At 35.2% G+C, this 25056-nt stretch overlaps 1 protein-coding gene across 1 annotated transcript in view; it reads right to left on the reverse strand.

Annotated features, from left to right (window-relative positions):
- Window positions 1-25056, reverse strand: part of FMN1 (formin 1) — a 149631-nt gene that overhangs the window by 12579 nt on the left and 111996 nt on the right. Inside the window, 2 exon segments of the mRNA XM_075753012.1 lie at window positions 8263-8412; window positions 11643-11694. Of these exon segments, the coding sequence (XP_075609127.1) occupies window positions 8263-8412; window positions 11643-11694 (202 nt within the window).

Consider the following 25056-nt stretch of genomic DNA (forward strand, 5'->3'; position numbering starts at 1 on the left):
CAGTATTCAGGTTCAGCAGAATCACACCATGGGATCAACTTCTAAACTCTTCCCTATTTTGAGCACATTTTCTTTTTGATCACATTGTCTTTGGCCCTAGGAGTGTTCTCTGAAGAGTTTTTAAATGTTTACAGTCCATATTTTCATCTGAAGGGAGAATTCTAGGGATCATAAACTTTTAGACTTAAAGAGGAAATTATGCCTGTCACTGATTTAGGCCTAGCTCTGTGTATTTTATTCCATATTTGCATAATTTCCAGGAAATCTGGATTTTTAAAAATAGAATGCATAGTTCAGAATACAAAATAAAAATAAACTAGCTCACTAACATGATTTGAATTATGTGATACTTGGCTCATAAAAATGACAGACTAATTATATATTACACTTTCATCTCCTAGGGAAAAAAGCCATCACTTTGCTAACATATGACTGATAAGATTAGCAGCCATTATCAGAACCAGAAGTGCATAATTTAAAAGGAATGTAATTCTTAGGGAATTTTAAAAATCAGATGGATCGATTTTAAGAAAGTAGTTAGCTCAGTAATCACATCAGTGAAGCACCCATGCTGTAAAGGTGCCTTATAAATAAAAATAATTCTTTGTTAAACGTGGTCAGGATACTAGAACTGGCTATTGTGTTTGGAAGCACTATCCTTGAAATGAGAAAAATGAAATAGTATGAAAACTATCAAATCGAAAATTGGCCAACGGCAGAAGTTACTTAGGTATGCCTCTTCTCTGTTGACTCTATTTTTTTTCTACTGCCTTTCCGTAGCACAAATAGAAATAATTTCCCATTTGTATAAATCATATAATATAACTTTCTTTGAAACTATTTTAATTAAAATACCAAAAATTAGAAGTGTTAAAATTAGAAGTAAAATCAGAGATGAATAAGGTACAGAAAGAACAAAACTACAAATAAAGTACATTCAAAAGGATAGAACTAAACTAGTAATTATTTTCTGATCTTTTCTTAGACCCATACATTATGTTATTAACCGATCTGCAGATACACCACACAACATACTATTATTTTTAGTTAAAATAAACTATTAAATGTATGATAAAGTTAAGGCATTAATTGTAGTTTATGAGAATTTATATAGATGTAAATTGTTTAACTTCTTCTTATAAAAGGATAAACTTCCTTGACTACTTTTAATTGTTCGGCAATTACTTGTTCAAAGTATGTTTGAAGTAAAACAAAAGCTAAAAGTGATGGAATGTCAAAATGTAAGGTAAATAAATATTCGGTTAAATTTCTCTTCTTCCTTGTGAGTAACTGCGGTTGTATTAGATGATAATGAAGGTGGTCAATTTTAACATTTATACTTTATAGAAATCAGGTGGAATAGAAAAGAATTTGAAGGAATATGAGAAATTCACTGAAGTCTTGTGTTCAGTATAAGGGCCAACAAAACAGCTAAAGAGTACTTTGAAAAACTTTACTATAACATTTACTGTAGATTAGATATACTAGACTGAATACATCTTAGTGACACTGCTTAGGACATGAGATTTACAAAGTATGGGTTTAAAATGTTTACTTACTTCATCTTATTACTTAAGCTCATTCATTACTTAAGTGTTACATGAGACACCAAATGGAAGTTGGGAGAGGATGCAGAACCTTACATAGTAAAAGGGCTCCCTAGAGAGGCAGGGAAATTGCAATAACCAGCTGGAAGGATAATAGAGACCGAGAAGTTCTTCAGCTTAGGGAAGTTCAATTAATATGTATTTTGACAAGAAACTCCTCAAGAGCCTTATCCTGGAGAAACAGTAGGAGAATCAAGCCCTGAGACAGAGCTCCACAACTTACAACTCGCAGGTGTAGGCTGAACAACATGAACTAAGCATCCCACCAACCACTCTATGCCCCTTTCTTCTGAGTTTTCGTAGTGTGAATTAATGTACAGGGGAGCAGCTCACATGAACTGGACATTTACAGACGCATGACCATGAGGGGGAGTTTGGAGATGTGAAAAGGAATAGACTCAATGAAAAGATTTTGGTTTTTTTCTTCCTGTATCAGTATAAAATAGTGTGGATGTACACACTAGTCTAGCCATGTTTGAGAGATTCCATTGAAGAGAAATTGGGATTTAATCTAATAGATGTGAAATCAAGGAGGAAGAAAGGGCAATAGAAATGTCAACAGAGGTATATCTAAAACAGAAAAGCAAGAAGGGATAGAAGCGTGTAGTAAAACACGCTAGAAAAATGGTGACAAGAACATTTTTGAACAGAGAGGACTGCAGAGGACAAAGACACCAGAAAGGAGGGTGGAATAGCTGAATTACATCACAGAGAGAAAAGGTGTGCAAGTGCTAATTTAGCAAACAATAACATGAGGCCAAAAAATTAAGGAATGCAGGTCGGTTCAGCCTTGAAATCTGACCAGCTGCAACATGGACGTGTTTGAAAGAAAAGTTACTCTCCTTCAACAGTGAGCAAAAGATGTGGCATCAACTGTAATACTCAGCAGTATTGCACATTACCAAACAATATGGAAAACAAAATTGAATGTAATTATCAAAACAATCTATTTTTAAATAGGCCATGACTCCAATTCCACATATGGATCTTTACTATAAGCAATGGGAACATAACTGGCTTTTTCTTGCCTCTGTGTGGCAGGTGTTGTGTTCCACTGTAAATTGAATGTAAGTCAGACCTCTTAAATTAGAAGATATTAGTGAAAAATAAAGACATTATTTTTATTCAAAATTATTACTTTTATTTTGTAACTAGGGACACAGAAACTAAATCTAAACATAAGCCTGTATTTATTAAAAGTGTCCTTCATAAGCTCATGAAAATACTTTTCCTCCTTATAGGAAAAAATATTATCAAGCCAGGGACTAACAAGATAAACTCATTATCATTTTCACCCCTGCTTCCCATTCAAGTCAGACAGAAGAAGGGGTGAGCTGGCACTCTCCATGCTCTAAAGCCCCCAGTTAGGAAAATTAGAATCCCTTCTAAACCAGCCAGTTGTTACTCATGTACGTTCAGACTCTTCTGGTGTGTGAACAGAGACCAAATTATCTGGTTCTCTCTCAGCTTCTTGCTATTCTGGAATAATCCATTCTCTTTGCTTCTGCAGCTCCTTCCAGGCAGCTGGTGGGTTATGTGGATAGCTGTGGGTTATGAAATAGCTTGGAAGGACAATTCTGTGATTTGAAGTTCAAAATTCTCCCATAAGACCGTGTTGGCACAGGAATTGTTGTGCAATCCAAATCTTCAGATATGGGTGGAGATGAACAAGCAGAGGTACCTACAGTCAATATCAACTGTTCAACCTAGAACCAAGCTGCATATCCAGCCCAGATCCTTAACACAACTGAACAATGACCCCCCTTGAGAGACTAGGAAATACCCCCATAGCTCAAATTCCTTTCATGTGTTACATGCCTTACTGCTCTCAGCCCTATGATAATTTCTGATGCAGCCCACAAGTTAATCCTCAAGTAACAGCACTGTTTCCTGAAAACAGTGTTAGCCCACGCAATGTAACAGGCTACATTTCAGTCTCCATGTTTCAGAAGATAGATGCCTATGAAGACTATGAAGTTTGAACCCACTTCTATTACCGTATTGTACAATACAATTGCCTGATCAAGCCTTCAGGCTTAAATCTTCTGGAAAGAACTTGGTCATTATTGATTAAATCTTTAAATTGCATTTCGAATAAACATTCACTAACTAAATCAGTACAAATACGGTAAAATGCATGTTGTCAGTGGAATTTGTCTCCAAACCTCAAATTGCTAATACATTTGATATGTTTCTATTTTTTCTGGATCTACTGACAACGTTTTGGTTATCTGTATAAAGTGGATGAGAAATTTTACCTCAGTAGTCACACGAAAAAAAATCTATTTTTATGCCTTTAAGAAAGCTGGTGCATAAGAAAAACCAATAGGAAGCAAAAGGCTACACCAATTCAGAACAAAAATATGCTTCAGCCGATCTGAGCTGACCACTGGCAGATACCCAGGAGTACATAAAGACAGCCAAAGCATAATGATAATCCAAGCCAAAGCAAAGTGATAATCCTCAGAACACTTTCACAGCTGGAAACTCTCTTCATATGTAACAGTCCTTCATGGATTTTTCTAATAAGAATTTGTACTGTCACCATTCGGAAGCAGTGCAAGCTTCTGGCATCTGTGACAACCTGTGGCAAAGTGTTCAACAGTTTAAGAACGCCTATGGTACAGAGGCTGCTTGTACCAGCCACTTGCTAGTTTCATTTGATGCTCTTCAACTGTTTTATTAGATGAGGTATGTGATGACTATTTCCCATTAATTTGTGCTGGTTTTGGCTGGGATAGAGTTAATTTTCTTCACAGTAGCTGGTATAGGGCTGGTTTGGATTTGTGCTGAAAACAGTGTTGATAACACAGGGAAGTTTCTGTGACTGCTGAGCAGTGCTTACACAGAGCCAAGGCCTTTTCTGCTCCTCACACCACCCCACCAGCGAGGAGGCTGGGGGTGCACAGAAAGCTGGGAGGGGGCACAGCCAGGACAGCTGACCCCAACTGACCAACGGGATATCCCATACCATATAACATCATGCTCAGCATATAAAGCTGGCGGAAGAAAAAGGAAGAGGAGGACACATTTGGAGTGATGGCGTTTGTCTTCCCAAGTCACCGTTATGCATGATGGAGCCCTGCTTTCCTCGGGATGGCTGAACACCTGCCTGCCCATGGGAAGTGGGGAAAGAATTCCTGGTTTTGCTTTGCTTGCATGCGTGGCTTTTGCTTCACCTATTATACTGTCTTTATCTCAACCCACGAGTTTTCTCACTTTCACTCTTCCAGTTCTCTCCCTCATCCCAGCGGGGGTGAGTGAGCGAGCAGCTGCATGGTGCTCAGCTGTCAGCTGGGGTTAAACCACGACACATCCTTCATGCTTGTACAGATCCTATCGTATCCTTCTCAGTAGGGTCCTTTCCAAAGAACTCCCCTCTATTGATGCAGCACATTGCCAGATCTGTCGTATGCTCTATGGGAAAAAGCCATTTGTGTTTTGCAGCACAGGTCTGTAATTTGTAATTATCTCCTCAATTTGCCTCATAGCTATACCTTAACCTCAGAAACATGTAAAAGACTCTGCCTGCATTGCTAAACAATCTGGTACATTAAGGTGTTTGTCAGAGATAAAGAGGTGATTGTTAGAGCAAATTTTATTGCACTGTAGTTGCATTCTGGCATTGAAGGGAATACTATGTCTGGAAGAAAACTGTAATCACATTCCTATCAGGAATATGGTTTTGAAAATTTTCCTCATTTTATCTCTATAGTAATTTATATATCATATCGTATCATATCATATCATATCATATCATATCATATCATATATATCTATCTAGGTTTGTTATCTATCTGTAACTCTGTCTTGCATTCCTAAATGGTGTGCAAATTTTGTCCAGGAAAGAGACAATGATTCAACTATATTTTGCAGGCAGCTAATTTATTTTCATGGTAGGTTAAATGCAGGGCAGCTTGGTTAAAGTGTTTCCTTTACTTTAAGAAAAAGTCTCATAGAAATCTAATTAGATTTCTACAGTTGTGTTACATTTGGGAACGAAGTAGTTTTTAGACAAAACAGGCTCTTGCAGCTGAGGCTGTCATTTAGTTCAAGGCGGTACTCTTTTTTCCTGAAATTCAGAGATTTTAAAGTTGTCTGTTATAAAATGCAAAGTAGTTAGTTTTGAGTACAAAATTTTAATTTTGGAATCTTAGATCTTTCGACCTATTTCTACTACTATTAATTTTAACCTAATACTTTTTAAATTATACCTTTGCATAATAATAATAATTCTGCATATTTGAATTAAATTTTGACGTTTCTGAGCCATATTTCTTGAGAAACAAATTATAATCCAATCTTAACATTCCTATATAAATGTAAACAATGAAATCCATTTTTAGGTATCTATGTGCCCAGTTAATTTAGGCACATTTTACGCTGTTTCTGCAGCTCCTCCTGAAATTTGAAGGGTACTCCAATTGTAAATGTGTTTGCATAATGCCTCAGTTTCAGAACCCAAGTTTGAAAATACTGACTTACACTGCCAATTCTTCCTCTTTAGAAGTTCCTCCAAACCAAAAGAACTAGTTCATAATAAACAGGATTTTTTTTTTAAAATGAAATTACAATCTTTAAAAATGCAAAACAAATAGTGCATCCAATTAATTAGCCAGTTAAGGAAGACAGCTGTCCATTCCTGTCATGCTAAGGTTTTTAGTTACCAAAGTGCACAATGACTCTTTGCTTTTTTGGACAGCAGCTCAGGCACTGTTAGTCTCATACTTTGTAAAACAGAACCCTTAAGTGGTCATGACTTTACAGGATGTTTTCAGGTGATGAAAATAGCTTTTCCATCATTCTAATCTACTGATTTCATGATGTTCTTCTTTTCAGTAGCACATTACAAAACAATTTAGGATGATGAAAACAGTTGTTCCGTCATTGTAATTTACTTACTACACAAGGCTCCTCATTTCAGCAGCTCATTGTCTTGACGAATCACCCAAATGGTGAATGTAAAGGACAACAAATTGTCTTTTTAAGATTAATGCAACTTTGTAAAAATAATTTGAAGTGAACTATGAAAAAGTCTATGTAATCCAGAAAGTGTCAGCTCTTGGAAGTATTATAGTAACTCATGGTCTGTATTCTATGGTATTGCTTTACATTTATGAATAGGAATAAAGGTATTCATCAAAGGAGCTGATGAAATATTTGTGCTGTATTTTTATTTGTACATTTTATCTACATAAACATATCCTCTCACCCCAGTAGGAAAGCAGGCAATATAGCACTTTACTTACAAAGATTTCTTGATTATTGTATTAAGAAAGTTTAAGAAGTTATGTAGTGTTAAAACATTTACAAGGCATTTAAAATCAATTTCTTTGAAGGGATCATTGTTTGCCATCAGCAAGGTGCTAATTACATAAAAAGGAATGGATGTACGGTCTGGATTTTTTTTTTCCCCCTTGGGTAGCTAATTTCTATTCCTCCTAACTGCTTCTGGAATAAAAATAAGTCATGATTCATCAGAAAATATATCCCTGAGATGATCCTTACAATGATTATAGCAATCTGCTAGTGACTGTTTATTTAACAGTTTTTAATGTGTAAAAAAAATCTGCATATTGATTTTGTCACAAAGAAATAAAAGATTCCCTGTGAATGTTTGCAGTTGTCAGCTTCTAAAATCAATCTAATCATAACACAGATGATACAAAAAGCTACAACTTTCAAGTGTTTAAAACCTGTAATATCTGTAAAACAATGTCAATAAGGTTGCTAATTGGGAATTTATAATTTCTACATCTTGTCCTTTAAAAGTCTGCTTGTACATGAACCTAAAAGCCCCACTGATTTGGAGGCAAACGGAAAATGTAAGTGTAAATGAGTTTACAACTTTTGCCAATACTTTTTACTTTAAATCTGTGACGATTTGCAATAAGCACCTGGATTTACATTTCATGCTGCAAGTGATTAATCCATTCTTTTCCAAAGCATGACCACATTACCTTTTCAAATGAATTGAGATATGTTAAGCATGGTGCGCTTGTACTGGAATTGGTTTTCCTTTGTAAAAGATTTTAAGCTTCTTTAAGAAAATCAAGCAAATAATTGAAGGTTTTTGGGGTTTGGTTTTTTTTTTTTTTACTCTACTAATAAAATCAGGAGACTGTGGTGAGATCTAGCGGCAAGTAGTTTGATGTCCTCAGCAGGACACCAAAAGTCAGAAGCAGTGCTGTAAATTCAGTGTGGGGCTTCGACACTGTGCTAAGTGTGGCCTGAATCTCTGGGGCTTCCCTTTGATGCAAGTGCAGTATATTAACTGGAAAAGCATTCACTTTTATTTGTCTGTACTGTCTGCGACAGCAATATCGCCTCATTTAGGCTAGTTCAACATGAAAATGCACAGAGAAGCAATCTGTTACAAATTAGCACAGCTCCCCTTTCATTTTACTAGCTAGTAATTGGAAGGGGTTACAAAAGTGTAATTTATCAGATTATATGTGTTTATCTTTTTGTGGGGACAGCATGCCTTTGGTGAATTTTCCTACGCACCCTGAGGGAATAATCTTTCCTTGATGTCCATTAGATCTGAAAGAAAACAATGACGCCTGTGAAATATAGGAGTATAATTTGTTGGGTTTGAGAAGGAACAGTTTCCCAGACATCTAAAATGGTATTAATGACTTTATTAGAACCTTACCGTTCCTTGGAAATGCTTTTGCTCTCTCGTTTCCAAATGGTCTTGAAGTCACTGCAGAATTCGTACCACACCGTGAAAACGTAGTTTGGTGTGATCTCCTTCTCGCCAGGCTTTGGCTTTATCCCAAAGTATCCCACTGTTTCTTCAAAGCTACGAGGGAGGGAGGGGGGAGGAAAACTGTCAACACATAAACCCACTGGGGAAACAGTTTCTCTGAGGGCTGGTTCCCCATTCAGTAGTCAAGGCTGGTAATTACCATAACTTCCCCTCAGCCTTGGAAATCATAGCAGCAATTCACACTGAGTATAACTAACCTTCCAACACCTACCTCATTCCCAGGAGAACTTACAGATGCACGAGCCATCGTAGAGATGTCATAGAGGCAAATCAACGGGCATTCAATTTTCATGAGAAAAACTCAACATCTTGCATTTCAGGAAATGCTATCTATATCATCTATATCTATATCTATATTGATTTCTTTAATTTCATTCTACAACACTCCACAAAGATATTATTCTCCCATTTATCTTTACTGAAGGACTACAGAAGAATCACAGGCCAAGTCAGGAAAAATCTGCGCTTGAGTAAAAATTACCTTCGAGCACTTAGGGAAAATTGGGAGTAGCAACAAAAAAGCCACAGACAGTGCCAATAGTCAGTTTGCAAGGCTTTCACTGAAAATAAATCATCTCTGTCTGCATGTGTCAATAAGCAAGTAATTTTATGAAAATACATTGCCAATATTTTAATGCTTTTTTATTTTATAATGTGGCTACTGAATTACTATACAATTGCATATTTTCAAAGTAGTCTTTTATTATCAACGATACTTCTGATAGCATTTTAACTGATTGTGCATTTTTAACCTTTACGATATTGCTTTGTATAGACAAAATAGAATGATTCACATGACTAGGTACGTGAAAACTTATCTAAAGAAAACAAAAGTATGTTCATTTTTGTAAAGTTTGAATCACTTTTCTCTGCAAAGCAGATGTAAAAATCTTGAAAGATTTGGTGATACTTATGAAAAATAATGCTATAATTTAAAAAGAAAGGTAACAATATATTTCAAAATAACTCATTTTTCTTGAAGTACTGATTTTATTTAAGCAAAAGAAAGTTATATTCATCTTTATAGTTGCCAGTACGTCCTAAATCTAGAACACAGGAAGTATAAATCTTGAAAATAAAATAAATAAGAGTTATGTTAAAGACTTGCAAGGAGTCCCCAACTATTCAACAGATGTTACTTCAGCAATAGATGCAGCTTCAGCAAATACTAGGTTCTTAACTTAGACTTGCATTTGCATAGTCCACATTGCATGTTTTCATACAGAATTGCCAAGGTTATGGTCAAGTTTTTTGCCTTAGGTTGAGATTCAAGCTTTTAGCTAGGCTTGAAGAATATAAAGTAACCATCCAAAATACAGAAGTTACCCCCCAAAATAAAGGAATATGTACTCCAGCTGCTTCTCAAAGTAAAGAAGCACGCATTTTAGTCACGTGAGCCAATATGCTTTGGGTTTTTTGACACTTTAAAGATGGATACAGCCTCTAGGACATGCTGAAGAATATCATGTCTTGCTCAAGATGAGTTATTCATATAATATTTTTTTAAAATCTTCACATATGATAACCTTAACCTTTGAAATTTCTTACATAGGTTTTGTATGAAGCATGTAACTATATTTTAAGTTAACTGGTGATCCATGGTAAAGGAATCACAATGAAATATGTATGAATAAGCCCACAACATTCTGAGCTGAAGGGTCTGTAGGGCACTACAAGGAGAAAATAAATAAATAAAGAAAAAACTAATACACCTTTAAATATCGGTGTAAACCATTCTAGAATTTCAAACCTTAAAAATACTAAAATACCTTAGCCATAATCACATGGTTAAAACCGTTTATGCCTACTGAGGAATGTAATTTCCATTACATTCACTCGGGCCAAATATTCCTCAGCTGTTCATACCCCCTGACAAGGATGCTGAGCCAGGAACAGCAAGACCAGAAACTCTCTTCTCAGGTTCGTTTCGTGTAACATCGTGCTCTCTTCTTCCTAACGGAACCCTTCTCCATCCCAGATGTAGCTGATACAGTCGTCTCTGCGTGCTCCAGCATTCTGAATTCCTGCACACTCTCTCTCACTCTGCCTTCATCCTGACACTTACTCCTAATTTCCTCTTCGTGTTTCATCTTCAGCCCTTCCCCCAGTAGCACTGTTTTGCTTTCACTCAGCTTAATCCACCTTCCTGGGCTGCTTTCTGACTTTCAAAACTAACAGATCTTTTTAGCAGTAATTTAAAATGCTGATTGTTTAGTTAGCAATTGAAAAACCCAAACTCTTGTCAGACAACTAATTCCTCAAGTCGACCACAAATTAGGTGTACCTCCATACCCTGGAGAGTCTACTCTGCTCCAGAAAGGCTACAAAGCAGATGATAGAATATGAAGGAGCCAGTGCCACAAACGGTAGGTTTGTAGCCAGGTAAAAAAGAAACAGGCCAGCCAGCCACCTTTGACAAATGAAATTAAGAGGTAAAGCCCCAGCTGATGTCAGGTGATAGTTCAGCCAATTTAGGCACCTTTTGCAAGCAAATGGAAACAGTTCACCTAAGACTCGAACTGCTTTTGGGAGGTGTCTGTCTCTTTTCCTGACTGTCTAGGAAGACTAACCTAGGTCTCTCAGTTAGGTGGAGCGATTCTGGGCTCAGAAAAGTAACATGAAAGTCCAAATTACCACAGATCTGCCTTTAGTGACCATGATGAAAAAAATATTGCTAAAAGAAGTTAAAAATCAATTCACCTCAGCTGATTTATAGCAGTTCCATACTTAACACAAACAAGGTTAAAGGCAGATCTTTCACTCTCACAAAACTGTGATTTGGTAAACAAAATTTATTAGAAATACTAACTTATTGCATATGTTACTATCTATCTATAAATCAATTTATCTCAATTCTCTCCCTATTTTGCCTCCTTTGGTCTAAGTAACGCACAGATATTCAGGCAATAAAAACATTAGGATTTCACTGGTTTCTTAGTATATGGCATTCAATAGCCTGAGTGCTGAAAACGTTCAGTGATGATGAAACTAATTTTTACTACTTTAAGTAGTTAATCAGTTATTACAATATTCTGTAAAACTCGGATTCAATTCAGTGTTGACAGTAATTAAAACCTCAAACACAGTACACTGTTTGGCTAAAAACTCAGCTGAGCTTTTTCCTGGAAGACTACATAAGAATTTTTCAGAAAGCATATTACTTCTTTGAAGTACAGATCCTTTTTCATATTTAATGTAATTCCTAAGATCAATAACATCTTTGACCAAAACAAACTGTTAGAAAACACTAGCAAAAACCTTACCATTTTTGTGCATTTTCCAAACTGCTCTCTTCTTTTTTACGTTCTTCTTTAGCTGCCAATGAAAAAGATTTCAAAGATATAAATTACTGCCTTACTGTTTTAGAGATCCCACAGATTAAACATCTCTTACATTAAAAATTGGAGAGGTTGTATGCTAAATATAATAAAAGTGATAAAAAATTTCTAATTTTCAATTTTCATTTATTTCATGTACCTAAATGAATGCTTCTAATGTACCAATAAAGTGTATTAGATTTGAAAAGTTATTTAAAATCCATACTTTAATATATAGTGGTAGACATTAATCTGAATAAAAAGCAAATAATTAAAACTGACTTACAGATTTTAAAAAAGAACATTGTGTATGTTATTTTATTGTTTCAGACCAGAACTTACAAATTTAGACCTGTTTTTGCAGTGCAAATAATTGGAAGTTCAATTGGAATTGAACAGGTACCAAACATAGTTAACACCAACTGTTCCATATAGCTATCACATTCTGTTCAGGAAGCTGGAAAGTGAAAACACATGTACTAAGTTTTAAATGTATGGTATGTACATGATTTTTTTTGAAAAAGCAGCCAAGAGTTTGAAATATGGTTAGTGCATCTGAGCCCCTCTGTTACAGAACGCTCACACGAACTACTTAAAAGGATTTCATTTTCAAAGGATGGGCATTCTCTACTTTTGAAAATGTTTCCTGAGCTGCATATTCAAGCAAAAGCACTAGTTTTTTCACAAAATGCTCATCCATTCTTCTTAGAACAGTGGAGCAACTTTAGCTGCGGTAAAATATCACATATGTGAAATGATACTAACACGGAAAAGTTATACCCATTCCACATTAGGATAATCCTTTAAGTGCAAATGTTAGTATAAACAGAATTCAGACAATTCTTTATACAAGATAAAGAACCATATCTTTTTGCTGCTCAGTCCACTGGAGTGCATTGGCTGGCTGAAATACAGTTACAAACTTGAGTTCACAGGCAAAGCAACTGAGAAACGGATCCTGAGTGATTCCATTTCATTATAAGGCTACCGACACAGAGGTTTGCACTAAGTTAAATAATTTAAAAACTGGATTACTTCAGAACATTTGCTGTTAACAAAACAAATTGATTTCAACTTGTATGTTTACCTCCATTGGGCAAGCATGTTGGCGAGACTTATTCAGATTATTTCAGTATGGTAAAAGTCAGAAACAATGTTGTGTGCCCTTTGCAAGGAAAACAGTTAATTCTATACCATTAAATTCTCCACCTCAAATCCTTGGTGGCAAGACAGCTGCAATTGAAATAGATAGGGCAGCTCTGATTTATTGCGTTCATCTTGGGCTCCTGAGAAATTCAGCTGAAGTTAACCTGCTATACTTAATTAATTATTTCCACAGCTCTTTCATTTTATATCATTAAAAGTAGAAAACATAGGTTGGAATTCTGATGGTTCATCAGGATACAAAATAAACTACATATAGAAAACCAAAGATGGTTAAAAGCTGAACTGTGTATAAAATTGTACACTTTATGATTCCATAATAATTTCTTTCTGGTTTTTAAGGAGATGAAAAATTGTTAACTAAGGCAAATTTCCCAACATAGTTACATTCACAGCTACAACAGAAATTGAATATCCTCAGGTCCCTGCACACGAACAAGAACGTAATAACTAACAATGACAACATGCTTATATGTTTACAGTTAGGTGGTAAGACCTGACTTACTGTTTTTCAATCTTGTAAAAAAAGAATAAGGGAAGATAGAGGAAAGAAATTTTAATTTGTTATAGAAAAGAGAAAAAAGGTGTGACTTCTAGGAAGGAACACACAAAGTTTGCATTAATATAATAATGTGTGTTTGTGTACCAATATAAAGGCAAAGAGGAAGGAAGAAAATAGCTATATTGTATGACAAATAGTATTTTCCATAAGCATGTCTACCAAGGAACTATTTAAAAGCATTTATTTGAAATTTAGATGTTGAGACTTGTTAAGAAAACAAATGAACAACTCTATGCAACAAATTGTAAGTAAACAGGGGTTACAAACACAACATAATGTGTAAGACAGGAAGCCAGAGCAATTCTCTAATCTTCCATACAATTTCTAAGTAATTTTCCACACAGAATTTGTAATATTCTGCTCTTCTCCCCTCCCTCCCCAGCCTGCAATAACTAACGCTATCAACGCTGTCATTAAAGGTTTCCAGGAAACATTGTATTTTCCTCAACAGACTCCTCAAAGCCCCATAGTCAGGATATCAATCCTTGTCTTAATTTGTGGAATTACTGAAGGCAATTGAAATAATTGCATCAATGAAAGAACTTCTTTCTTTTTATTTCTCCGGCAAGACCACATTTGCTCGCATAGCATTTCCTTTTTGCTGAAGTGGGATCATGTAATTCTTTCATCCTTAGACCACATGCTTGATCTCTGTTTCCTCAGTTTCCTTAAGTTCAGAATGTACTAACAGCCCTATCAGATTGGCACAGGGATTCCTCCAGCCTGACATCCTGCCTCTGGCAGACACTGAAGCAGGTGCTCACTTAGAGTTAAGGACCAGGACAAACACACGAGCCTTCCCCTGAGTGTTCTCCTGCCTCTGAGGTTCTGTCCTTCATACAAAATGCTTCCTGCACTGGATGTCATTTCAACGCAATTCTCAATGGATTCTCTCCCAAGAACTTGCTCATTCTCTGCTTAAGCTTTTATAAGCTTTTTAGCTTCCACAACTGCTGTGGCAAGTCTTCTATAGCCTAACTACATGCAGCACGTTTTGTTTTGAAATGGACTCCTGACATCACTCTCTGTTAGTTGTATTGGAGACTGTGCCGAACACTGAAATACAGCGACTATCGGCATTAGCTTTTTGATTAGGATGATTTTGAAGTGAATTTCCTCACTGTCCCCATTTATTGAGCATTGATTCGGTTTGCAGATAAGTTTTGGTGCTTGCAAACTAATCTCCATTGGGAGGAAACTAAACAGGAAGCTCCACAGCAAATGCACTCCAATACTTAACAGGGACAAAAGGATCAAAATAATGCTTGAGCCTTCAGACAGCTTTGAAACACAGGAGGTGAAGATGTTCACCTCAGATTAAATCTAACTCAAAGCTTAAACCTCTACTATAAACACACTGGCCTAAGACTCTGCTGCTTCAATCTGCTGATCCAATGCTACTGCACCAACTTATTCCACAGTGTAGCTGTAGATGTTCTGCATTACATGTATACAGATTACATAGAGGTCCTTCAAAATTACTTCCCAGAAGTAATTTGGTATGGTGACACCTTTCTGTCTGGCCTTGCAGTCGTTAGGCTTGACCAGCTTTGAAAATGACAGGGAACTGTCAAATGTAAACTTTGCTGCCTGGTCTCACATCTAAATGCAAGTTCTTAATATGATCTACTGTTTGGATTTGGTTGTCCATATCCTGAATAAAGTATCAGATTCTGTCCTATGACAAGCAGACAATCTTAATCAATGTATCTTCTTTGAATATAGATATAAAAGCCAAGATCAATTAAGAATTTCTTTTTACAGACAAGAGCTTTGAAAGGAAAACAGATGTTTACAAAATATGCAGTTCTAATTTGCTGTAAGAATAGTCTTTTGTAATATAGACAGCTATAGACTCTCAAGACCAGACACTAGTCTTACTCGTCTTGCTATCTGTATCTAGCTCAAAGTGTAAGAGAATAAATGGACTATGATCTTACGAACCTGAGATATTTCTGGTGACTTCCTTTTATTAAAATGCAGAAGTAAGCATTTGAAGAATCGTGATCCTGTAACAGTTCTAAGAGTGAAACAGTACTAGAGTGAAATGGTAAAAAACCCCAACTTATTTTTTCTACATGTTCTGCTTGCTGAGGATGGGACAGCATGCCAAACACTATTTTGAGAACAAGAAATGACCATAAAATATTTATTTTTAATGGGTCTAATATATGCATAGAAGCTTCCAGATACAACAGAACCAAGACCTCTTCATGCATCAGGCTACTGTGAAATAGTTCCCCAGAGAACAAAGGAAAGAAAATATTGGATACTGGCACAGACTGAAAGTTGGAGGACAGTAACTAAGAGGCAAGTACAGAATGATGAAACTACTTGCTCTAAGAGGGGAGGATAAAGAAAAAAAAAAGGGTAGACACAACTGCCCCAAAATCTGATAGTTACTTGTGCGCTCCTAGTAAAAATTTTTAACACTTACTGAGTCTGACTGGATACATTTTCTGGTATTTCTCTCTGATCTTAAATATATGAATGCATGTAAGAAGGATAATTCATGCAAGTCTACTGATCTAGTTGTACTTATTACAACTCTTTTATTTTTCAGTATCTTTTTTCCGAATTGAAAGATCTGATGCTTAACTCTTTATGACTTTTCTAAAGAATGGCAATCTTCAAAATTACGAGAACACTCAGGCAACTACTAGTTAGGATGGAGACATCAGAACTCTTAGTTTTATATTCCAAGGCTGAGTTCATATGGTTCAAAAACATATGCTTCATGAACTTTTTAGAGACTAGAAATTTATAGGGTTTTATGCAAGGGGAAAAAAAAGACCCTAAACCAAGATATTTGATTTTTTTGCCCCAAGGAAGGAAATCTGTCTTTTCTGACTCATGTGTTCCAATCAACCAGGGTTAAGATTAAGACAGTACCCAGACATAGACACCTCCTCCCCCCCCCCCAAAACCCCCCAAATAACCCCAAAACCAAACAAGAAAACCAACCAACTAAAAAAACCCCACAACCAAACCCCCCAAAAACCCCCACATCAAAACAAACCATGCAAAACCAAACCAAAACCCCTAATGACATTCCTCTCTGAACTTTATAGAGCCTGGACAGATACCGTTAAAACAGTGGCAGAAGGTTATTACACATTTTCTAGGCTCACAAGAACTCAGCTTCCTTATTAGTTAAGACTAAAACCTCTTAAGTAGTCAGGCTGAAAGGTAGTCAAAAGATGAAATCCATCCTAGAAACATACTAGCCCCTTAACCAAGGGTTGAGGCAGAAAGGTATATCCCCAGAGAGGTTCAGTTGAGTTATCTTTTTCCAAAGTGCTGAATGTCACATTCTATGACACTACTGAGTAAGGAGAACAAGCAACAATAGACCTGATTTTCTTGGTGTTTTTAAATCATGAAGACATATCACCATTTGATAACAGAGATCAAAATCTCTTAGAAATTATCTATTGCTGATATACTTGGGTATCAGAAGTTGAACTCAGAATACTCTATGGCTAAAAGTATACTTTATGATTCTCCACCCTCAAGTACAATTGTCATACAAGGGAAACTTTTTAATAACACTGTTTAATCAGAGACTATGCAGAGTGAAAGAAAAAGCTCTAACGTGGCCTTCTAGGTGGGTAAAAAGACTAGAGAGGATCATCAAAGACAATATAGAAGTTCTCTGTTTTTGTACAAAATTCTGGACGTGCTTAAACTCCTAGACACTATAGTAGTACAAAGAACAGCAGGATCAACGGTAGGATTAATGTAGCCTTCTTCGGTTTTGGTTTCAATAGAACTGTTACCAGTGAAACTTCCTGAATAGACTTAATTTTTAAGAAATACTTTACTCAAGACTTACTGGACTACAAGTAATAATATGGAAAACAGAATTTTCACAGGGGTACGCTTGCTAGCACATTACAGTTCTTTGAGCTACAAAGAACTATCATGAACAATCTAATGAAAGTGTGCTTTCCTAAGGATTGTTATTTTAGAGTCATGGTGGGTTGACTCTGGCCATTGACCACACAGCCACTTGCTCACTTGTCCCCCTTTCCCCACAGTTGGATGGGGGAGAGAACAGGAAGAGCAAAAGCGAGAAAAACGTATGGGTCAAGATAAAGACAGTTCAATAAGTGAAGCAAAGGAGAAGAAAAAAACAAGTGATGCAAGGGCAATCACTTACCACCTCCACGAGTAGACTGATGCCCAGCCATTTTTGGAGCAATGACTACCTCTCCCAAAATACTTTCCCCTACATTTTATTGCTGAGCATGACATTACATGTATGGAATATCCCTTTGGTCAGTTTGAGTCAGCTATCCAGGTCGTGTCCCCTTCAAACTCTTACCCACGCCTGGACCACTTGCTGGGGGGACAGAGTAGCAAAAAGAGAAGGCCTTGACAGTGTGCAAGTGCTGCTCAGCAACAGTCAAAACACTCTTGTGTTATCAATGCTGTTTTAGCCCCAAATCAAAAACACATCCTCATACTGACTCTATGAAGAATAATAATTCCATCCCAGCCAGACCCAGTACAACAACACATAGCCACATAGAAAAATCATCATAAATGAATCCTAAGATTTAGATCATTTGGATCATTTGGACCGTTTTGATGCATAAAAATCAAGTCTATATTTTTTTTTACTGTAGCCAAGGTGTCCAGCCACTTGCTTTATCATGTTAAACAACCTGTAGTTTTCAATGCAGTATGAGCTTTTATTGTTTAGCTGATGATAGCAAAGCCAACTGCATGTGGCTAACAATTTATACAAAATGTTCCTAAGTATCATCAACATCTGTTTAATCTTGCTGTTGTTAGTGTTATCTTACTGTCTAGAGAAAGATAGGGCCCTGCATAAAAAGGCCATGAATAGAATACATTGCAAATGATATAAATGAACAATTTGTATACTATAATGCATGAAAATACATTTCATTACCTGACACTGTCAGAATCTGCTTTCTTGAAATGTGAATTTTAAAGGAATGGAAATCAAATGAATAGAATCTTTTAAACAAATTAACAAATGTCAAGTGCAAATAAACAAGTCTTCATGAAAATACACATATGAATGCAAGAGAATGTAAAATCAGAAAATGGATAATCTCTATTTTCCTTTTTTTTTTTCCCCCCCCTTTTCTCTCATTATCAAACTGTAATATACTGTATTTTGAAAACATGGCTTGACTAAGAAGAGTAAGTATGGTACTGACTATGGAAATTGGGGTTCTGGAATTGTTGAAGACATGGAAATTCAATTTCTAATTTAGTATCATATGCTACTGGGATGAAGTTTTACATTTCATACAGACTAAATCCAATTTTAGAACTGTTTTATGTTTTGAAAACACATCCTATAATAAAGCATATAGCAACAGAGGGTATAAAAGTTCTCAGAAATTACGTCCTCACAGTAAAAATGAAATTTGTAATTTCAGACATTTATACTTTTCATTCTCATTATTGAATAGGATTTCTCAAACCTTAAAAGTTTTTAGCAAATTATGAAGTTTCAGAAATTCTAGAGGACGTCTAGAACAGGAGGTTCCTGTTCTAGGAAGAGATATACTTAAGAAACATCTATTTATCTAGAGCTATACATAAATCTTGAATTTTCTGCTATTTCTACATTATTATATTGAGTTACTTTTAATACAACCATCTTTTGTGAAATAATACTACTTTTAAGTTAGTTCTATACAAAAAATTCTTATTACTTAAGAACAGACTTCATATATAAACATAGCAATCAGGAGAGAATACACAGCGTAAAACATTTTCCATTTTATTTTGGTTTTTATTGTATTGTATTCAATTTCAAATTTGAAAAATACATACTTAATATGACTGCAAATTATTTCATGTGGCTACAGTCCACCATTCTCATACAGGACCTTTTTTGTCTTATAAAAATGTTCTATTTCAGAAACAATAAAAACCCTTAAGAGTTCTATGTATAGATTCCTAGCAACTAATGTTTCTAATATGTGTTACTTGCTTAACTTTCTTTAGCTAGTTACAAACTTCTAGCTGGTAGGCTTTATGAACTCAGGGAATTCAACAGACAGCCTGGAAATTACATGTAAATATTTCATTGCACATCTAATAGTTTTCTATTCCAGTATAATAGAATGCAAAAAATCCCCAAAACAAACGATCCCACGCCCATCAAGAGATCTTTCTTCTATGGTATCAGTTAAGCAAGAAGGTCTGGGAGCAATCGAACCCATGAAACTTGGCCTACTGTGGATTTGTATTTTAGAGTTAGTTCCCAGATGGATTCATTAATGTTTAATTAAGGGTTGAGTTCATGATACAGCCTTTCTCTCCCTGGAAAGCTAATAGGGTCACTCTTGTCTATTTAGCCACATATTTTTATTGAGATTTTAGGAGCTTAATATCTTAGGATCTCTAACTCTGTCACATTTGGTCAAGATTGGCCAATGCATTAAAAATTACTGGCAGGGGAACAATCAACGGGCAGGGATCACATAAGCCTTGTTTCCTTTACCTCTTCTCTAAATTAGAAAATGTCACATTTTTAACGTGGGATTTGGCTATGCAATTTTTTTTTTTTAGGATGGTTTAAATACTGGTATAGACATCTTAAATCCTTTCAAAACAATCTTCAGAACACTTGCTGCCATGAGGTCTTAATCATGCTTCCCTGAAACAGTCCTTACAAGTTTATTTTCCTTTGCAGTGGTACAAAAACTGTTTTTAACTAAGAAACCCACATCTAATGATGAAAATGTACAAATGTTTCTATCATACAAAGAGTCTCTGTGCAGTCTTGGAAAACTGCTTAACAAACAAGTTTCCCCATAAGTAATCAGGAAAATTAGTTACCAACTGTATCTTAAGTACTGGGCAAGGACTAATTAATTAACATTTACTATACAGAAATTGTTAAACATTATAAGAGATTCAGTATTTTTAATGTCACCAAACCATAACAAATTGTAGACATTTGTACACACACAGAGGCACACAACACCAGCAGAACACACTCACGCAACACATTCAAGAAAGTGTTTATTATCATAGGTAATAAAAAACCTAGGAAATTGTGTTTTCTTTTAAAAGTGATAATGCTGTCCATAAATGTGCCAGAAAAAGTGTGGAAGGTCATTTTACCAGAGCATTAGAACTAATTATGGAGAATTTTTTTTTTTAATATTTATTTTCATAAAGTCCTGTATTTCTTAAAATATATGTGTCTTAGCACGATGCTTATATTGTAATCTATGAGAGGAGATTTTTAAATTCAAGCTATTTTTTCAGTTAGCATCTACACAGAAAGATAATTGTTGCATTAAAATTAGGACTAACATTAGTCTTACTTTCCTGTGTTCTGGAGTTTTAATTACAAAGCAAGTATTAGCATTACATTTTTAAATTTATTCCAATTAAATTGTTTGAAACTGCATTCTGTTAAAATACAATCAAGCCATTAATGTCTCATTCTCCCACACTCATGGTTCCAGAAAATAAGTATTTTTAAAGCATATTAGTACTTAAACACTATAGAAATATATTCTAATTTCTTTTTAATAAACACTTACAATGTGGTCTAATTGCAAGATTAATCTCTGAGGTGACTAAATGTATGTAGTTTATAGAACTGAAAAAGTAGTTCTAACCCTTTCAAACAGAACAAGGTTAAATCCAATCTGTTCTGTGTTTGGGAAAACTAACTATCCAGGTTATCTGTAACTACAATCTCCTGTTGTAGCAGAGGTAAAAACTTTTAAGGAGCAGCACATTTTTATACCAAGGACAATACTTTTAAACAGTTGAATGATTATTAAAACCAGTAAGATGCAGGAGGTCTTCTCAGAAACACAAGAAGGATATGAAAAAAAAGGAGTTAATTTGATGGTGAACCAACAGCTAATCTGGTGGGTAAAGGATAAATAATTACACCATTATAATTAAACTAATTTCAGAAAAGCTTGCGAAATTTGTGGCCTGAAAACTTTTAGGAGAGAAAAGCCATAGCATTGCCTCCTCCTGTGGAATGATAACAATGATTTATGAAGCTAAAGTAATTTCTGCTGATTGAGCTCAGTCAAGATTGGTTTCACATGATCAGCTAAAGTACAGCAATGCGCGATGTGTAGTGGCCCCACATGTTTGAACACACTAGGACATGCTCTTCTAGGTGATCCAAAGGATGGGGGTGGGGGGTTAAAAGCCGCTGCTTTGTTTTCCATACATTTTCCCCTCATTAGGATACACTCCTCCTGCAAAGTAAGCCACTTCTGGTGGTCGGGAGCAAAGTCTCATTGTAAATGCACAGCAGGATAGTGGCAAAGCTGAGATTAATTCTCCATAGATTTATATAGACCTTTCTCACTGTTGATTGCTTGTACTGTTTCAAAGGTGCGTATGTTGCCTTTTTTTATTGCTGGTTACTGACTTTATTCCAGCATATGGTGGTTGGCGCCATGACACAAAGTGAACATTTTATACTAGAATTAAAGTGGATATTTGACAGTTTCTGTCAGAAAGTTCAGAGCAAAGAATTTGTGAGACAAGATTTATTGCATATTTTATATGGGACACATCTGTTTCTTTGCTACATTTTTGTTTAAATAAAAAAAGCAATGAAGGTTCTTTAAGAAACAAAGACTGTCAATAAAAAGCATGAACAGAAAAACTACATTATTGAGAACGAATTTAATCATTCTGACCCTCTAAAAATGTGCTGCTTGGAAGTATGACAGTCACCTTCCCCTTTTTGTTCAGCTGTATAGACAGGATGGGGGAGGAGAATTTCAAGTCCAAACTGATTCTCAAATATATAGCTACACACATTTAAGGGTAAATTAAATCAAAATGAAAATCAAATCTAAGTATTGATTCTGGACATTCACATTTAAATGTAAGGTGAAATATTAAGGTAGATTTTGCCTTTTTTTTTTTTTCAGCATCCATAACTGCATTTTAATGACGTGAAATTTGCCAAATGAACTTATTTTGAAAATTTCTTATAAAACTACAGATGAGGTATAACAAGGTATACAGCAAACTTCTCCACATTTATCTATTAACATCACTGAACTTGATATAGTTTGACCTCTAAAGTTCAATGTTTTAGTCTTCATCACGCTCAAATCAAAACTGAATTTGGAGAACACCTAGTAGGATTTTGTTTAAGAAAAAAACCGCAAACCTGTATGCCTTATAGAAGAGAGGAAAATTTTTTTCAATAAAAATCTGAATTTTTAACCAAGAACCTTCCTGTTTATAAAGTTTCTTAATTAGTATGAAACCCTAAGATTTAGCCTGAGAAATATGAAATTCAAAAAGGTAGAATTAAATAAGAAAGAACCAGTACAAAAGAAAGAAATTATAGTGCTCAAAAATCACATATGTCTTTATGGAAAAGCATGTGTGTCTTATTTAACTTCCACTTAAAGAACATATCAATAGAAAAATCACCTCTGCTGGACTACATACATTCTACGCAAATAGTTATGACAGATTGTTAAAAAAAAATATATCTCATAATATAGGCTCAATAATTTCCTAAACAAAAATGCAGTAATTTCCTCTACAAAACCAGAAATATTTGTCAAATGATTTCATATTACCAATGTATTTAAATCTTATTTTTAACTCAAAGTTCTTCTACAACTTAGAATTATGCAGAAAAATTTATCTAGATACTAGTTTGAGAGGCTTGTAATTTGAAACAAAAAGTAAAAAAGAGGCAAACTTGGACCTGCAATATTTCTCCTTCTTACCACAAATAAAACACAGGATACTAACTTTAAAAAGTATTTTGTCAGGATTCTTTTAATCAATGTTTTTACAAGTAACACCAATCTACATTCAAGTACAAGGCATATATTTTTTTCTTGTACTTGCTTGGCTTCTTTGCGATAAACACATAGAAGAATTTTTTTTTTAAAAAGGATCTCTAAATTTCTAAATAAAATCCCTACTATTCTCCTTATGGGAAAAGGATGATGGGAAAAGTAAAGCATGTGTGACATATCAGTCAGGCCATTTAATTAATTCCTACAAAAAGTGCTCAGATACCACCATGATGAGAGAAATGAGAGTGTGTACAAAAGAAAAAAAAATCTGATGTTAATTTAAGCCTAAGAAAATAATGACAATTATTATTGCCTCTATCTGATCTATGTCAGTTTTTTACAGCTTGCTTATTTTCTGCTGAACACTATGCTGGGAGTATCTGGATTTTTTTCCCCTCACAGTGGATGTAAACATTTTTACATGTTCATGTTTTGCCTCATGGAAAGAAGAAGAATGTGAGTATTGCATAACAGGAGCAGGGAATGTGAGTGCAGCAGCTAATCCCGTGACTGCAGACTTTCTGCTCACTCTTCCTCTGGGCCTTTATTATTACCTCATTGCTTATGAGGTACCTCCTGTGCCTCTTGGAAATGGCTTTTACTCAATAATAATAGTAGGTCCATGCAAAAGGCAGACAGAGGAATAGAAATACACGATAATTATCATTTAACTGAAATCCTAAAAAATGGAGGCAATTCCAACTGACCTGTTAGCAGAAGAGTTAAATATAATTGTACTCATAGTTGAAGTTTTATTTGACTACAATTTTGAATTCAATCTTATCTATTAAACCCCACAAAGACTATTTCTGAGAATGGTAATTAACACAAGCCATACAAATATAATTTGTATCTGGATTCATTCTGTTGTAATATCTCAGTGATAATGAGCTTAATTCCTCTTCAATTTTTTCTCCATTAGAACAAGAAAGTCTTGAATGGATTTAAAAAATCATATGCAGAGTAAAAGTAATAATATACTTTGGAATTTCATGCATCTGCATCTATAATGGCAGAATATTCTTTACATCAAATATTTAATAGGACAACCTATTTTACAACATTTTTTGGAAATGTTAGAAGATGTTTGGAAATTTTTTTTTTAAATTAGAAAAGAAGTTTTATATCTTGAGACTATTTACTTCATTCACATCAAAGCCAAAACAATATCAAATTACATTAAAATGAAAAATGACTGGCATTTAGAAGGCAGGAAAGTCAAAGTTCCCATACCATTATTTCAAACAGAAATGTAGAGTCAGCTCTCCTAATTGAGCTTGGGGATTCTCTGTCCTAGGAATTGCTCAATTACATGTACAGAAAGAAGCCCTGATGTGGAAAGCTTAAATAATCTTAAACACAGATATGCCTTATCCAACTCCCATTCAACTCTAGGTCAATGCTGGGTCAGGCCCTTTGTGCAAAACTCAAGGTAAGGAAACATATTATCAACATTTACTGATAAACTGTACCCATAACTCTATAGTTAATCAAACCAAATACTTTATATAGAGGAGTTTTTCCTTTTAGCATCATATTCTGTGACACTTAAAGTTTTCTGCTTGCCCACAGAAGCTACACTGTTGTGTCTAGTCAGGTATCCCTGCCTGTCCTAGGGTGGGGATGCCACGTTCTCTGATACCACGTTCCGTTCCAGAGATGGCAACGCTTCGTGGAGGGAATTTTCAGATTGTAAGGCATTCTCAAAATGAAAGATTCCATACACATGCTTTGTGCAAATAGTTATTTTCTAAAATATGCTATGCAGTAGCTGAAAAGAAGTCCTTCAAGAAATATTTTTGAGACATTTTCAAAATAGCTGACT

Source organism: Balearica regulorum, chromosome 5 (assembly GCF_011004875.1).
Source record: "Balearica regulorum gibbericeps isolate bBalReg1 chromosome 5, bBalReg1.pri, whole genome shotgun sequence".
NCBI lineage: Eukaryota > Metazoa > Chordata > Aves > Gruiformes > Gruidae > Balearica > Balearica regulorum.